General features: G+C 48.0%; 1 protein-coding gene across 4 annotated transcripts in view; it reads left to right on the top strand.

Annotated features, from left to right (window-relative positions):
* The first annotated feature begins 346 nt into the window (after positions 1–346).
* Positions 347–16787, top strand: part of Efcab6 (EF-hand calcium binding domain 6) — a 187378-nt gene continuing 170937 nt past the window's right edge. For 2 of the 4 annotated variants that reach the window (XM_021183284.2, XM_021183280.2), the window contains exons 1-3: positions 347–522; positions 859–965; positions 10301–10446. In XM_021183284.2, coding sequence (XP_021038943.1) covers positions 895–965; positions 10301–10446 — 217 coding nt within the window. In that variant the 5' untranslated portion in view covers positions 347–522; positions 859–894. Of the gene's footprint in view, positions 540–858; positions 966–10300; positions 10447–16787 lie in introns of all 4 variants that reach the window. The other 2 variants (XM_021183282.2, XM_021183281.2) reach the window with 2 other exon arrangements.

The following is a 16787-nucleotide window of genomic DNA, read 5'->3' as shown; positions in this document are numbered from 1 at the left end:
CACCAATAGACACATCATTACAAAGTGGGTGAAGGATGGCCGAGGTCCCTGTCAAGGCGTAAGGGAGGCTGGTCTGTGCAAAGGTATCCACAAGGACTTCTCAGGAAAGTGACATTAGTTTTGAGATCCAGGGTGGCAGTTTCCAGAGTGATGCCTGGGGCCTGTGGAGGCAGCGGCAGCCAGCCCTCAGGAACTTGGACAGTCATGCATTCTGAGTTCCCGCCCACGCTTCATGGCGATCGGAATCTAGAACTGAGACCTGGATTCCGGAATCTAGAACCTATTTCTAAGAAAGATTCCAGGTGACTCTGAGGGACATTGAGGCTTGAGAACCAGTGATCTCCAGGACGAGGAGAGTTCAGGAGGCAGAGAGGGAGAAGTGTGGGTGGGTAGGCAGAGGCGATCACATGTGAGGACAAAGGTGTCTGCGTGGAAGAGACCTCGTATGTCCCAGGGACCACCTGAGGCCAGCGTGGTGGAGGTGTGGGAGCAGGAGTGGGAGGCAGCTGCCGGAAGACACAGGTTGATGCATTGTCTTTGTGGGTATCAAAGCCCAGGGCCTGAAGGACAGTGACAATGATAGGAAGAAACAGGACACCACAGGGCTTTCAAGTTATTGTTCTGGCTGTTGTATGGAAGTGTGTGTGTGTGTGTGCAAGTTGTGTGTGTATGGATGTGTGCATGTACATGTGCATGTTTATGTGTATGTGTGTGCACGTGTGTGTGTGTTGGGCTGGAACCTAGGAGGAGGAGAATTGTACCTACAGTGCTCACAGACTAGCTTCACTTATGGCTCAGAGAACCAAGGAAACTGTTCAGCTCTCGGGTGCTAACTGGGTGCTAACTCTTCTTTCTCAGAATTCACAAATTTGCAAGTATTTGATCTAGAAGGAAATGAAGCGCAACGGCACCAGGCTAAACTTTGCTAAAGCCAACAGCACCAAGTCGGGCAGCACAAGAGCAAGGTGAGTCGCTGCCATGCCCAGCTCCATGCTGCCTGCTGCAAGACCTGCTGGGAAGGTGCGAAGCTGGGGAGGCTTTTGCTGCCACCCCCCTCTAGTGTGTGTCAGCCGCTCATCTGGCATGTAACAGGAGTGTCCAGGCTGGTACATTCTGACATGTAGTGGCCTGAACAGCCACTATTTGTTACCCACGCACTATGCAAACATTTGGACCGCTCAGGGTTCCTGCAGCACTTCCCTCTTCCTGTAGGTGGCAGCAGCAGCAAATGTTTGGTTGCTCTGCCTGAAGCAGAGAAACCCTGGAAACTTTGCCTGCTACATCTGAGGACTTGGGGACATGCCTGGACTATAAATAGCATATGCCAAACACGCTGTGTCTGCTGGTTGGACAGGGAGAGAGTTGTCTCCAGTTCTTACGCTTCTGAAGTGCTGAGAACAGGACAGCTCTGCAGCAGCCGACCGTGGTCCTGCCTCTTTCCTTTGTCTGTGTCTGTCAGCGTGGTGGGGGTGGGCGCTGAGAAATCCACCGGGTAGATCATTATGTCCATGACAGAGAAAGCAGAACACAGTCAGCCTGAGACACACAGAGATGCTCCGATGACCTGAGATTAAAGGTGTGTGCCGCCACGCCTGCCTCATTTACCACTCTTTGGAGGACCGATGTGCTAGGTGTAAAGTCATGGTCTCCTGGGGAAGATACATGGAAATTCATGAGACTTGTGGTCCTGTGGGAACTTTACTAATGCTCCCTATTTCCCAGTAGAACGGAGGAGTGAGGAGTCATGGATGATGTGGAAAGGGGGTGTGTGTGATCTTCAGGCATGGAAGGAAGGAATGTGAGTGTGTGGGTCTTGCATGCGTGTGGTGTGTATGTTTTAGGGAGTTGAGCAGTGTGTATGTACCTGCGTGGTATGTATATAGTAGAAGTATGTGTTATGGTGTGAGGGGTGTGTGTAGCATGTGGTGTGTACATGTGCTTCAAGTGTATGTGATGCGCGTCAGGAGCATGTATGCTGAGCATGTGGTAAGTATGTGTGGTGACCGTATGGTAAGTATGTGTGGTAAATATGTATGATTACTATGTTTTTTGTGTGACATGTGTGTGGTGAGAGTGTATGATGTGTGTAGTATATGTGTACTTGTAGTATGTGGTATGTGTGAGGAGTGCCTGTATGGTAAGGTTGTGGCATGTGTTTGTGTGTGTGTGTGTGTGTGTGGTGAATGTGTGTATGGTATATGTGGGGTGTGTATGTGTATAGTAAGTGTGAATGTGTATATTGCATGTGGGGTTTGTGTGTGTGTGTGTGTGTATGTGGTGAGTGTGGTGTGTATGTATATGTGTGTGTGTGGTGAGTGTGAATGTGTGTGTTGTATGTGGGGTTTGTGTGTGTGTGTGTGTTTGTAAGGCAAGTGCCTGTGTGGTGTATGTGGTGTGTGTCTATATGATGTGTGGTGCATGTGTGTGTGTTGAGTGCCTGTGTGGTGTGTGTGGGGTGTGAGAGAGAAGCTGCTTGGTTTTGTGAAGCTTGTTAGTCTAACTTACAATTTCCCACATAAAAGTAGAGTTTCAAATTACGGTGGGTGCAGTGCAGAGGCAGTCCTGGTGTCCAAGGAACACTGGATGGCAGGGAGGCTTCTGCTAGGAGTGGAAGGTGCAGCTGGTGGTGGGAGGCACAGGGTGGGCAGGAGCCAATGCGTGTGACCCACTTCTAAGAGAGCATCAGAAACAGAAGGACCCAGGCTCCACCTTCCCAGCATGGCTATTTTTGTTGCCTCTTTTCCGTGCCGTCCATGAGGAAGCAGGAATTTATAGCAGGGCGTTTGGACTGTGTGCTCAACTGGGCCCTCCTCTTTACATTGTTCTAAGTGTATTATGTTACTATATATTCCTCTAATCACCATTTCCGGGTCATTAACACACATTATCTTTAGGAGCTGTGCTTGTCTGAATGTTGGGTTGATGGGGTTTGTCTTGTGCTGTGAGGAGGTGGGGGAGACTTGAAACCCCAACAGCATTTCTTAGGCTGGGGTTCAGGATGAAGGAGGGGGGCTATGCAGGGACATGAGAGACTCCAATGAAGGAGGCTGGGATTCAGACAGGGGGCTGCCATCATGGAGGCCAGTCGGTTTATAAGCACTGTTGTTTCTGCCAAATTGAATTCAGATGGCTGGCTAAATTGTTTTATTTTATTTTTTTTAAGACAGCCTATCATTTAGAAGCTGCTTGCAGATCAGCTCACATCCTTCTAATTCCTATGTTGAGAACTGTGAACCGGGGCTTGCTGAAGCCCTGTACTGCAGTTTAAGATGGAGACAACCTGGCCTTCCCATGAAACACACACAACTACACACTGGTGCAAGTGTGTAACCGGCTGGGAATTAAGTATAGGCAAGTTTGGGTCTCAGCCTTAGGGGCCCAGTAAATTTGGCCTTTTTTTCCCCCCTCTAGTGTTTAATTTTTTGAAAAACACAGGTAATGGTGCAAAGTTGATAATTAGACACTCAGCAGCCAGAGATGGAGGCATCTGGCATTGCGTTTGAAGCTGGCGGAGGCTTTGCTAGGTTTTTGTATTGACTTGACACCTGTGTGTGTGTGTGTGTGTGTGTGTGTGTGTGTGTGTGTGTGTGTGTGAACATTGAGAAAGCACCATGGCCTATGTTTATCCTTCCTCTCTGAGGTTTTGTTTTTTTTTTTTTTTAAAGCAGTGGGCAAGCATGTTCAGCCCAGCTTGGGGTCACCCAAGAGTGTGTTTCTAAGAGAAGGCATGGGAGGCTGACATGATGGGTCAGGAACACTGTCTGTACCCCTCAGTGCTGGGTTGATACACACATTTGGCTTTCGTTGGTTTGTTTTATTTATTTCATCTCTATGGTATTTGCCTGTATATCTGTGCACCACACATGTCCTTCGTGCCTGCAGAGGTCTCAAGAAGGCATTGGATCTCTGGGAACTGGAATCACAAATAGCTGTCAGCTCCATGTGGTCGCTGGGAATTGAACTTGGGACCTCTGGAAGAGCAGCCAGTGATATTAACCTCTGAGCCATCTCTCCAGCCTGTGCCTGACTTTTTTTTACATGGGTTTTAAGGATTAAACTCTGGTCCCTTGTTTGCAAGGGAGTACTTTACCAGTGGTGCACTCTCTCTGACACTATATTCTGTTTCTTTAATATATACATATAATGTATAATATCTAGCTGTCTACCTATCTGTATTTGGTTTTTGAAAATTTTTGTGTATGAACATTTTGCCTGCTTGTATGTATGTGCATCATGTATGTGCCGTGTCCATAGAGGCCAGAAGAGGGTGATGGATATCCTGAAACTGTAGCTACAAATGGGTATGAGCCACCATGTGGGTGCCGGGAACCGAATCCAGGTCCCGTGGAAGAGCAGAAAGTGTTCTTAATCGCTGAGCCATCACTCCAGCTTCTATGATGTGTATTTTTATTCTTTTTTTAAAAAGATTTATTTATACAGAGAAACCCTGTCTCGAAAAAAACTAAAAAAAAAATGTATTTATTTATTATATGTAAGTACACTGTAGATGTCTTCAGACACTCCAGAAGAGGACACCAGATCTTGTTACAGATGGCTGTGAGCCACCATGTGGTTGCTGGGATTTGAACTCTGGACCTTCGGAAGAGCAGTCGGGTGCTCTTACCCACTGAGCCATCTCACCAGCCCTATTTTTATTCTTAATAGATAGAGTAGTTTGTATATGTTTAGAGAATATTGTTTGACCTTTTAACTTTTGGTCGTGCTGGGGATAGAATCCAAGCCATCTATATACTAAGCAAGTGGTGTACCACTGAGCTGTGTCCTCAAGTCTCAGTACACTGTCTGGATACCTGGATTCTGCCTGTAAGGAACAGAGCAGAGTAGCTGGCTTACTCATCCCTTCAAACACTCCGCATCTCCTGGTGTCTGGAACACTCGGCATCGGCATCCTCTCTATTAGCGGCTTTGAAATGTCCTCAATGCCAAAGGAAATTCCTGTGTGATACAATGTTAAAGGGTTACTTCTCTATTCAGCTGCACCCGCTGCCCGTGCCCCACCTGCTTCCAGGCTCTCTGTTCCACTGTCTTCTATTTGACTAACTCAGTCTCCATGTAACACCTTGTCCTTACATTCTACACTGCTCTTGTTAGAGGGGGAGGGGCCCCTTGTTCCTAAACCTGTATGTATATATGTTTATGGATGAGTCCATGTGTATGAACAAGTGTATGGCAGGCAAAGACATTTTCTTCCCTCCTTATTTTTTAAGGTAGAATCCCTTACTGAACCTGGAGCCTGCCAAGTCTCCTAGACTGGCTGACCAGAGGGTCCCAGACAGCCTCCTTGTCTCAGCCTTCCCTGCATTGGGGTGGCTAAATGATCATCTTATTTACACAGGTTCTGGGGCTTGAACTTAGGTCCCCATGCTTGCCGGAGTAATCACTTCTCCAACTGTGCCACCTTCCCAGCCCTGTTACTGTTTTATGACATCCTGTCAATGTGCGTCTACCGCCTCACTTAGATGGGAAGACGCAGGAAGGTGAGAGACGTTCATTTCTCTCCCTCTCTAGACCACCGCTGTGGCCTGCCTGTGGCTTGTGCTGAGCGCATACCTGTTTGGAATATGTTTACATCATGCATGCTTAGGTTGAATATCAAATAGGGCCTGTGTTCAGAACCATTCTGGTCAGCCCTTTGGACCCTCTGTGTAGTAACGGAGTCACGCCAGCCTGCCTTTGGTAGGAAGGAGAGCTGCAAGAGGTCACACAGGTCATCCAGCCACCCTCCCCTGGGAGAAAGGGTGATTCCTTGCCAGGCTCTCAGCTGCATCCGGAGGAATTGCTTTTCCTGGGATGGTGCTTTTGTTTGTTTGCCTGTCCCCCGCCCCCTTGCCTTCAGCTAAGCGTTTCCTGAATGGAATGGCTCTGTATTGAAGTAATAAAGCACACCTCAGGCTGATGATTTCACTCCTCAGGTGGCACAGGAAGGCATGAGGCCAAAACCTGGGCAAGCAGCGTTGTTATTAAGAAAGGGATTTATGGGGAAAATAAAAACCCCGGGTCGTGCAACAGCGTGCACTGCAAGGGCTGTGCTATTGCAGATGTTCTGTCGTGCCTGAGGAGAGATCCCGCTTCCGTTCTCAACACCCCTATTCCTCAGTCTTCCAGGAACTTAGTCACCCTGTAAAATCACAGGACAGCCTTGGTCTTCAATTAGAACGCAAACTTGTACAGCCAAGAGAGACCTTGGCCTTCTTATCCTCCTGCCTTCCTCTCCAGTGAGGGGGTTGGAGGTGTGCACCATGTCGTGGTCTTGACAACTTGCATACATCTAGACATGATGTGGAGGAGGGAATCACATACAATTGAGGAACGTTCTTCATCAGATTGGTCCGTGGGCCTGTCTGCGAGGCAGATTACTAACTGACGTAGGACACGCCCACTATGAGCAGTGCCGCTCCAGGGCTGGTGGTCCTAGGATGTATAAGAAAGCAGGCTGAGGGTTGGCAAAATGGCTCAGCGGGTAAGAGCACTGACTGCTCTTCTGAAGGTCCTGAGTTCAATTTCCAGCAACCACATGGTGGCTCACAACCACCCATAATGAGATCTGACACCCTCTTCTGGTGTGTCTGAAGATAGCTCCAGTGTACTTAATTATAATAATAAATAAATTTAAAAAAAAAAGAAAGCAGGCTGAGCAAGCCAGTGAGCAGCTCCCCTCTATGGCCTCTGCTTCAGTTCCTGCCTCTAGTTTCCTACCTTGGCGTCTCTGGCTGATGCACTACAAGTTGTAAGCTCAAATAACCCCCATCCTCCCCAGGTTGCCTTTGGTCAGTGTTATAGTGCAGCAACAGAGAGAAAACTAGGACAGCCCCACACCTGGTTCCTGATGGTGCTGGGGATGACCACCAGGCTTGGTGCATTCTGGGTAAGTGCTCTGCCAATCAAGCCACATCCTCACAGCCTTGCTGTCATCTCTACCTTCCGTCTTCATTGCTACAGGGCCCAGGAGTTTACCTGCTTTGTTTGTGGGTACCCCTGACTTGTTAGAAGGAGGTTTAATAACTGTATGTTTACCCTGTGAACACACAAGCTCCACGTTTCAGAGCACGTTTAGGATTCTGGCAGCTTATCCACAATACTTATGGTCCCCTGCTTTCAGTTCAACTGGAATAAGCCAGTTCTAGAAGACAAGCTTTGCTGGGGCTCTGAGGTTCTGATGGGCCAAGCCATGTGCTGTGGTGTTAATGCTAATGGAGTATAAAGATCAAAGATAGAAACTTAGTCCCTACTGGGATGGGACCCTTAAGAGTAGGGGGTTAGGTCAGTCAGTGGTGGTGCACACCTTTAATCCCAGCACTTGGGAGGCAGAGGCAGGTGGATTTCTGAGTTTGAGGACAGCCTGGTCTACAGAGTGAGTTCCACGACTGCAAAGGGTACACAGAGAAACCCTGTCTCGAAAAACAAAAGAGTAGGGGGTTAGTGCAGAGTTATTACTTAGTGGGGGCTCTGTCTTTGGGAGGGCTCCATGGATATATGTGTGTGTGTGTGTGTGTGTGTGTGTGTGTGTGTGTGAGTTTGTATGTATGTTTATGTATGTGTATATGTGAGTGTGTGTATGTGTATATGTGAGTGTGTGTATGTGTATATATGAGTGTGTGTATGTGTATATGTGAGTGTGTTACATGTTTGTATATGTCAGTGTGTGTATGTGAGTGTGTGTTATGTGTTTGTATATGTGAGTGTATGTGAGTGTATATGTGTGTGTGTTTACCCACACTGACTGGAAGAGGGTTCCAGCTCCCTGGAGCCGGTATTACAGTCAGTTATGGTCCAGCCAGTGTGAGTGCTGAGACCCAAACCAAAGGAGTAGCCAGTGCTCTTTTAAACCACTGAGCCATCTCTTTAGACCAATGGCCATCTGTTTTTGAACACGTGCATTTAACTTTAAGCAGGTTGACCAAATAAGGAACTTTCTGAAAATTTTTTTTTTTTTTCGAGACAGGGTTTCTTTGTGTAGCCCTGGCTGTCCTGAACTCACTCTGTAGACCAGGCTAGCCTGGAACTCAGAAATCCACCTGCCTCTGCCTCCTGAGTGCTGGGATTAAAGGCATGTGCCACCACGCCTGGCCTCTCTGAGAATTATGATGTAAATCTGGTCTCTGCCTCAAAAAAAACCAAAACAAAACCAAAAACAAACAAACAAACAAACAACCCCCTCCAAAAACCCCCCAAATCCCCAAAACCCGAGTTGCTACATAACCAAGCAGGTTTGTTCCCAGGTACATTCACAAGTGACCCAAATCGCACGACCATGCACAAGTGTGTATGTGACTATCCCAGCAGCTCGTGTATCAGTTCCCAAGAAGTGAGAGTGCTCTGCTGCTGAGCCAGCCCCAGCCTTGGTCAGCCTCTGTGCCAACCACCTGTACACTCGCAGGAGGAATCCCACCGGGCTAGGCTGTTGTCTTAACAAGCTGTTAGGTTTAGTTTGCTAGTGTCCCTGTGCCACATAGAACATCGGTCTTTGGCCGTGATTTCTGGTGACATCATCTGCTTTCTGTCAGGCTGGTTCTGGCTTTAGAGATGTGTGGACGGGTGTCCTTCCTCCTCAGCCCATTTCTCTTATCCCAGGCAAGCACTCAGTCACTGGGCGCCATGTGAGCTGTCCCTCTTACTTCTTAGAGAGTTTGTGGTAGACTGGCTTCTAATTATTCCTTGAGCGTCTGGTAGAATTCCCTGGCTAGTCCTGACACTGGACTTTTTGTGGCAGGTTTGAATATTGAGTCCGTTTCTTTGTTTGTCATCGTGCTTCCTGAGTGCCCGCTTCCTCCTTCGTTCCGGTCCCATCGTCCTCCTCAGAATGCCCCCGATTTCTCTTGGTTGCCCATTTGTGCTGTGTTCCCTTATAATCCTTATTTCTGGAAGGAGGGTAGTAATGTCTCTCCATTTTCAATTTTAACACTTCAGATGTTTCCTAGTTTTTTCCTGAATTCCCCCTGGTATTGATCAACTTTGCTGATACTGTCAAATAGTGGCGTTTCTCTGCTGTTTTTTTGGCCCTAGTCTTCTTTGTTTCCCTCCGTCTGCTCACTTTGGTTTTCTTCCCCTTTCTTAAGGAAGGAGCTTGCTTTATTCATTTGAGATTAAAACAATAACCACAGGTATCCATGACCAGCGAGATTGCTTGGCTGGAAGGGCGCTTACTCCTAAGCCTGACCCACCAGGATGTGAGCCCTGGAGCCCAAGCAGTGGAAGGAGAGAAAAAGACTATAAATTTTCTTCTGACCTCTGACCCCCACATGTGAGCTGTAGCACGCACGCACACACACACACACACACACACACACACACACACACACACACACACACTGTGTAAGTCAATGGTGTAAAATAATTAAATACAGGTATATATATATCACTCATGTCAAGAGTTACTTCACAAACGCTTGTGAGCTGTTCCTTCATCTCCCACCGGGCACATTCTGCTGGGCTCCTCTGACCTTCTGGCTGTTGACAAGCACATCCATTACCACAGACTTGTGAGTGATGCAGCTGTCGTCTGTTACTGACTTGTGATATCATTCCCTGAGGTTCAGTTTTATCTTCTGATGTAGTCTATCAGGAGGATGCTCCCCTTTGCATTTGAGGAGAATTTGTGTCCTGACTAGGAGGTGTTCTATACGTGTCTCTCAGTTCTTTGGGGACTTTAGTGACTCTCAAGCCTGGTCCTTTCTTTGTGTGTAGGAGTGTTTGCCTCCACGTGTGTCTGTGCACCATGTATATGCAATGCCTGTACGGACCAGAAGAGGGTGTTGAAACCCATGGAATCAGAACAACAGAGGGTTGTAAGCTGCATATGGGTCCTAGGAAGTGAACCCAGGTCCTCTGGAGGAGGAGCCAGTGCTCTTAACCTCATGAGTCCTCCCCTGTCTGTGATAGATGTTGACTGGTTTAGACTGTATACACTGTATAATAAAAGCTGGCAGATGCCAAGCCAGACTACTATACCCAGCAAAACTATCTCTGACAAGAGCAGGTTGAAGGAATGGCCAGCAAACCAGCCCTGCCAAGGGTACTGGGAGGAAATACTTGAGACTTGAGGAGGAGAGTTGTAGCTGGGAGGCAGCAGGAAGAAATAACAAGGTTAGGCCAGTGATTACGTACAGGAAGAAAACCGATGCTTAATTAATCTTTATTCTGTCCTCTTGTTCTTTGGACATGCTGAAAACAGTCTCAACACGACTCAGTGTTCCCCTTAGAAGGTCAGAAAGGGGCAAACAGCGGGTGGGCCATGTTTACGTGATTCAGATGGTGTAATCTGCTCTCTTTCCTCTCACAGGGATTTAATGAACAAAATGTCAATTATACCAGAATGGCATAGCTTGTACCCTAATACCCGGAAGCTGCCATGTTCCCGTCCCCACTCCTCGCCGTGCAAAGTGCAGAGAACTATCTTCCAAGATTTATGCAGACCCTCTTCATCAAGTGAGTACTCAGAAGTGATTACAACGCTGTCTACAGATACCACTCACTGTCTGCCCGCTGTGAGTGCAGTTGAGAACACGCATGGGTTGACTCCCATACCCTCCTGAGATCCTGTATGGGGAGTGCAGACATGGGCCCTCAAGCTACTTTCCTCAGAGTCATGTGTACTTTTTAAGTGGATGGTAAGGATTTGAGCTTGGGGTGTGTGATTCTGGATTCTGTCAGCTTTAATGGTTGTATTACTTACTCAGTAAGTGACAGATGTGCACATTTGAGCAGGCCTGTCCACCAGTAGCTTAGATTTGCAAAAGAGTTGAATAGAAAGTATCAGATGTTCCCAGGTAACCTTTGCCTCAGTCATCTAGGTTTTCCATTACATAACCTTCTGATATCATAATTGAGATTTATGCCTAGACTATGTGTTTTTATGGAGGGTTGAAGGTCTAGATCTAGATTTTTCTTCTCATCCTTTTCCTTCTCCTCCTTTTTTGAGGAGCCTGGGCTAGCCTCCAACCTACGATGTAGTCAGGATGACCCTAATCGTTCTGATCCTCCTTGTAACGACTTCCCGAGCTCTAGGATCATAGGTGTGTGCTTCATGTCCAATTTCTGTAGTGCCTGGGATGGAACCCGGGGCCTCACGCGTGTTAGGCAAGCTATGTAGCCACAGAGCCACGCCCCCCAGCCCTAGACTCACTTCATACTGGATGTCCATTAGCTAAGACTCTCTGTTCTTTGTTGCGATTTACTAGCTGAGTTACCTCACTGTCTATCATATGCCTTGCAGAAGTTCGTTACCTCCCTCCCCCACGTGATTGCTTCCAAATTTGGGAATTATGAGAAAAAGGCTGTAACTATTTGCAGAGTAGTTTTTGTGGGGATGTAAGTCTCTAAGCCATTCAAATTCTTCATTCCATTTTAAAGGCAAAAAAAAAAATCAGTTAATGTTTCCTCAAGTTACATATCTTTACATCTTTGTTTCCCCAAGTTACATATCTTTAGATCTTTACTAGTGTCCTCCTCAATACATTTGTTACTTATTTGTAGCATTTGGGATGAACACCCATTGACAGGTGTTGAGCACAGAGTTGGGCCCGAGAGAGGCCGGCTCTGCAGGAATGCCGCCAGAGAGCAGGAAAGTGAAGCAGGCAGAACACAGAGACTGAAGCATGCTCACTGCAGTGAGGGCTCAGGCTTGAAACCCAAAGGATGCAGGATGGAGTGGGAGGCATTGTGAAGGAGAAATGGGCGAGCCCCGTGAGCACACATAGGCACTCATCACCCTGGACACATGCTTGCTAGTTTGTGAGACTTTACTCCAACACACCTGTGTGTCTACCAGTGAGCCTGGAGAGATAGGCTTGATTTCTGATGGCCACCGTTTACCCTAACGTGGGGTCTGCTGTTAAGGAGGAAGAGCGGCTTCCAATGAAGACAGTTGCACAGTAAAATGTAGGCCGATCAGAGCTTATAGCTCTGTGTCTATGAAAGAGTCCAGATGGAGGCCTTAGTCCACTTGATAAACCTATGAGCAAATAGACCTATGATAAAGAGCTACTGAGTCCAGGCAGCCATCTCTCGGAGTCCTCAAATGCTACTGAAAGAGTCCCCCAGGAGCTGGTACGTGTGCCTCCTCCAAAGAATATAATAGGCATTTGTTTATAAGTTTCACAACAGAATATTACCTTGTAAGATCTTGTCCATTAGCAGAAGTAATTACATTTAAGGCTTTTTTAAAAAAAGATTTATTTATTTATTTTATGTATGTGAGTACACTGTAGCTGTACAGATGGTTGTGAGCCTTCATGTGATTGTTGGGAATTGAATTTTAGAACCTCTGCTCATTCTGGATGGACCCACTCACTCCAGTCAGCCCCTCTCGCTCCGGTCAACTCTGCTTGCTCAGTCCCTGCTCGTTCCGGCCCAAAGATTTATTTATTATTATACATAAGTACACTGTAGCTGTCTTCAGATGCACCAGAAGAGAGCATCAGATCTCATTATGGGTGGTTGTGAGCCACCATGTGGTTGCTGGGATTTGAACTCAGGACCTTTGGAAGAGCAGTCAGTGCACTTACCCACTGAGCCATCTCACCAGCTGTACATTTAAGTTTTAATTATATTTTTAAAATTGTGTATGTGCATATACTCAAATGCCATGTACTACTGGTGTATATACTATGGCACGTGCATGTGACAACCTCGGGTGGCAGGCCTCACTTCCCACCTTAGTTATGCTTGGCCCCTTCCTGTTCACTGCTTCATAGGCCAGGCTCGCTGGGCTGTGAGCATCTGGGGATTATGTCTCTTAAGTCCTGTCTGAGTGTCACGGACCTGCTGGGGTTATAGGTGTCTGCCCCTGCCTTTCAGCTTTACATGAAGTTTTTGGAAGCCAAACTTGAGTCATGTTTGCACGGCAAGCTTTATCCTCTGCGCCATCTCCTAAGCCCCTCAGTGACATTCATTCAGTGGTGGGTGAAGTCCTCATTCTCAGGCTCCATGAATTGCCTGTTCTGTCCGTCTCCCGTTTCCGTACAGCAGGCTGTTGATCTTTGTCCCGAGTGGGCACTCTTGTTCTTCCCACAGAGCTGCAACCCTTGACCCGCCTTTGCCTCAACTCGGCTACTTCTTTGTCCTTTGTTTCTCATATTTGCCAGGTATATTTTTAAAGATTTTATTGATGTGTTCTGTCTTTCTGAAAAGTTATTTCTTGGGCTGGAGAAATGGATCAATTGTTAAGAGCCCTGTTTGGTTCCCAGCATCCGTCTGGCAGTTCATAACCATGGTAACTACTGGGGTACGATGCCTTCTTCTGATCTTTGGAGCACCAAGCACTAATGTGGTGCACATACATGTACACAGACAAACGCATATTTATTTTTAACATATGATATATATGGTTATATTAATATATTATAGATTATATATATAACAAAATGTATTTATTTATAAAGTGTATAAATAAATGTAAATTCTTTTTTATAGCTATGGCTATAGGGGAGGGGAGGCTGAGCAGCCAGCAAAGTACCTGCCAAACAAGCATGAATGAGTTTGATTCCCAGAACCCGTGTGAAAAATCAGACACGGTGGGCGTTTGCCTGCAGCCTCAGACAGGCAGATCCCTAGACCTCAATACCAGCCAGCCAGCCTTGTTCAGTGGGTGAGCTCCAGGCCAAGAGTAAGATCCTGCTAGTTCCCTAGTATATGTCCATCCTTCCCACACTCCCATACACACACATACACACCCATGCACACTTGTGCCCACACACGCTCACACATGCTCAATTGTATACACATGCACACTGGCACACGTACATGCACACTCACTCAAGCACACACATACAATTCACACATGTACACTTTTACACACATGCACACATACATTGTGTGTGTCTATTAGGACCTCATGAGTATCTGGGTATTGTTATATGGCTCTCTGAACCTGCCTGGCTTGCTCCTCACATGCATTTGGCCAAGGACCTGGGATGATAATCTGTCTGCCACCATATGTACCTCCTGTGTATCCAGTTGTTTCCTGGTCGTCCTGTCTATGCTGTATCTGCCCCCTCTTCCCTGCAGAGAGAGAAGGCACTGTCCTGGGCCGTTTAGGACCAGCTTGTCCTGTCTGGTATTTAGTTTCTGTTATATCTTCAGGTCTTGGCTTGGTTTGAAACTACAGATTTTTAGCTCATCTTGCTTGGTCTCATGGTAGACCCAGAGTGGCGGTTTGCTGTAAATTCTCTAGCCCTTAAGCTAGAAGGCTTGTCCAGTTGCCCTCCAGAAAGATGGTGTTGATTGGTTCTCCCAGCAGCAGTTGAGGAGGTTTGTGTCTGGCTTTTAGTTTTAGTCAGAGGGGCTGCATTGGGCCTGTGTCTGAGGGGTTGCATTGGGCCTGTGTCTGAGGGGTTGCATTGGGCCTGTGTCTGAGGGGCTGCATTGGGCCTGTGTCTGAGGGGCTGCATTGGGCCTGTGTCTGAGGGGCTGCATTGGGCCTGTGTCTGANGTCTGAGGGGCTGCATTGGGCCTGTGTCTGAGGGGCTGCATTGGGCCTGTGTCTGAGGGGCTGCATTGGGCCTGTGTCTGAGGGGCTGCATTGGGTCTGTGTCTGAGGGCTGCATTGGGCCTGTGTCTGAGGGGCTGTGTCTTGCTTGTATCTGAGGGGCTGTGTCTTGCTTGTATCGGACTTGTGAAACCAGAAGCTGCTTTTAAGTCCTTCCACAGTTTCTGGCGGATGCTGTCTGCTGCCTCTAAATCACTAAATCTGACTGCTGAGCTGGGGTTTCTAAGAAAGCAGTTAAAAAGTCTACAAAAAGTCTGGGAAGAGATCTCACGGTGGAGATGTCCACTGCCAAGGGGGTTCCCTATGACACTTGGCAGCCCCAGGAAGAGCTGTGCACTCCAGCTGAGTTGCACCACACAGTTCCTCTGTGAGAACTAGCTGCTGCTGAGAATCTCAGCGGTCGGGAGAGAGATGGGATAGTGTCGAGCCCCTGCCTTGCTGAGCATCCTTAGGGATCTGATGAGAGGTTCTGCCTTCATGCTCTGTGTTTGGTCCTCTGCACCCTGTCCCTCCCTGGCTCCATGTCTTGACATGTCACGTGTGTAACCCGTTCTCTACTGATTTCCCCACTAAGTTCCAGGTCACATGTCTGCTGTCTGTCTGTCTGGCTTTCTGTTTGCACCTTGCTCCCAGACACCTTACACAAGCTCCACAAAGCCCTTTGCCATAGTATTCAGCCAGTAGCACAGTCGGTCTAGGCTCTCACATTGAGCGAGGTGGCAGAGTCCTGATCTGCTTCACCAGTCTCTGCCCATCCCTGAGCCACACTGTCTGCAAGACCTGGTCAGTGCGAGAGCCAGCATACCATGTCTAAGTTTGCCAGTCTGTTGTCTACATTCAGGATGGTACCAGGGTCAAGCCACGCCCATTTCCTCGTGGTCCGGATGTATGACATCTTCTCCAACCTCCTTCCCTGGTTTCTCATTCTCTCTGGCCAGCCTCTGTAGCGGTTGGAACGGGATATTGTTGTTGCTTCTCTGGTGATCCCTCGTCCTGCCTGCTTCCCCCACAGCTACCCTGGCCTCCTCGTTCTTTCAGACAGACTCAGGTTGCTCCCATACAAAGTTCTTACAAAGCCACTCTGGCCTATGTTTGGAATGTAGTCACCTCTGCTTGCTAGCTGGTGGTTCATTTCTAACATTCTGGTCTTGGCTCCCAAACTCCCTGAGGAGGGATCCTAGACCACCTGTCTGGCTAGACCAGCCCTAGGTGGCACCGTCCCACACTCTGCTGATCTCTTGCCACTCTTGCTGTGTTCACCACCATCTGTCACTACCTGGTGACATACTGGCTGCCTGCCCTTGTCTGTCCTGTCCCCTCCAGATGGTAGGCTGGACCTGTTTGCCCAATGTGGTGTTCTTGGCACCAGGAACTGGGCCGATAGTGAGAGGTGCCCTGTTAGTAGCTCTGGAATGGAGAATCCCACTTCCAGTAAAGTAGGGTTTTCCTAGATACCCCTTCTTTCCTTGCCCCCCCCCCAACTTCATGCTTCCTATGCTGCAGGCTTCTGGCTCCCACATGGCTTGCCCTATCCCAGCCACTCTGATCTCCAGATTGTAGATTCAGCCGACAAGAGGGCGTGCACACTTAGACGCTCCATACTCCACGCTAAACTCAGGAGTTCTCTCTTTAGCCTTGGCCTCCTCTGCCCCAGGTGTTGATGGCAGGGGACGAAGCCCCACACTCAGTGCCTTGAAAGGACAATGGCTGCATATTTCTTGCATGGTGCTGCTAGTCTCAGGGACAGGTGTGTCCAATGCCATATATAAACAGGATTTGGAGATGGGGAGAAAACGTCTCCCATTCTTACTGGAAGGAGGGACGGTGTGACTGGGATGGTTATTTTGTTAACCGGAAGCAATCTGGAGTCACCTGGGGGGGGGGCTTCCTGAGGAGTTGTCTGGATTGGATCATCTGGGCAGGCTTGTGAGGGGTTTTCTTTATCAGGCTACCTGAGGTGGGAAGATCACCCTGAAGGTGGGCAACACCGTTTCATGGGCTGCATGGAAAGGGGAGAGTGAACTGAGCACAGCATAAGGGCATCAGTCTATTGCTGCCTGCCCTTGACTGAGGCTGGGATATGCCCATGGCTTCAAGCTCTGGGTGCCTTGACTTCTCCGGGAGATAGACTGTAACCCGGGACAGAGATAGACTATACCCTGGGATAGAGATAGACTGTAACCTGAGATGGAGATAGACTGTAACCTGGGATGGAGATAGACTGTAATCTAGGATGGAGATAGACTGTAACCTGGGATGGAGATAGACTGTAATCTAGGAT

This window comes from Mus caroli, chromosome 15 (genome assembly GCF_900094665.2).
Source record: "Mus caroli chromosome 15, CAROLI_EIJ_v1.1, whole genome shotgun sequence".
NCBI lineage: Eukaryota > Metazoa > Chordata > Mammalia > Rodentia > Muridae > Mus > Mus caroli.
Note: the sequence above shows the minus strand (reverse complement) of the source record. Positions and strands in the feature narration are given on the sequence as shown.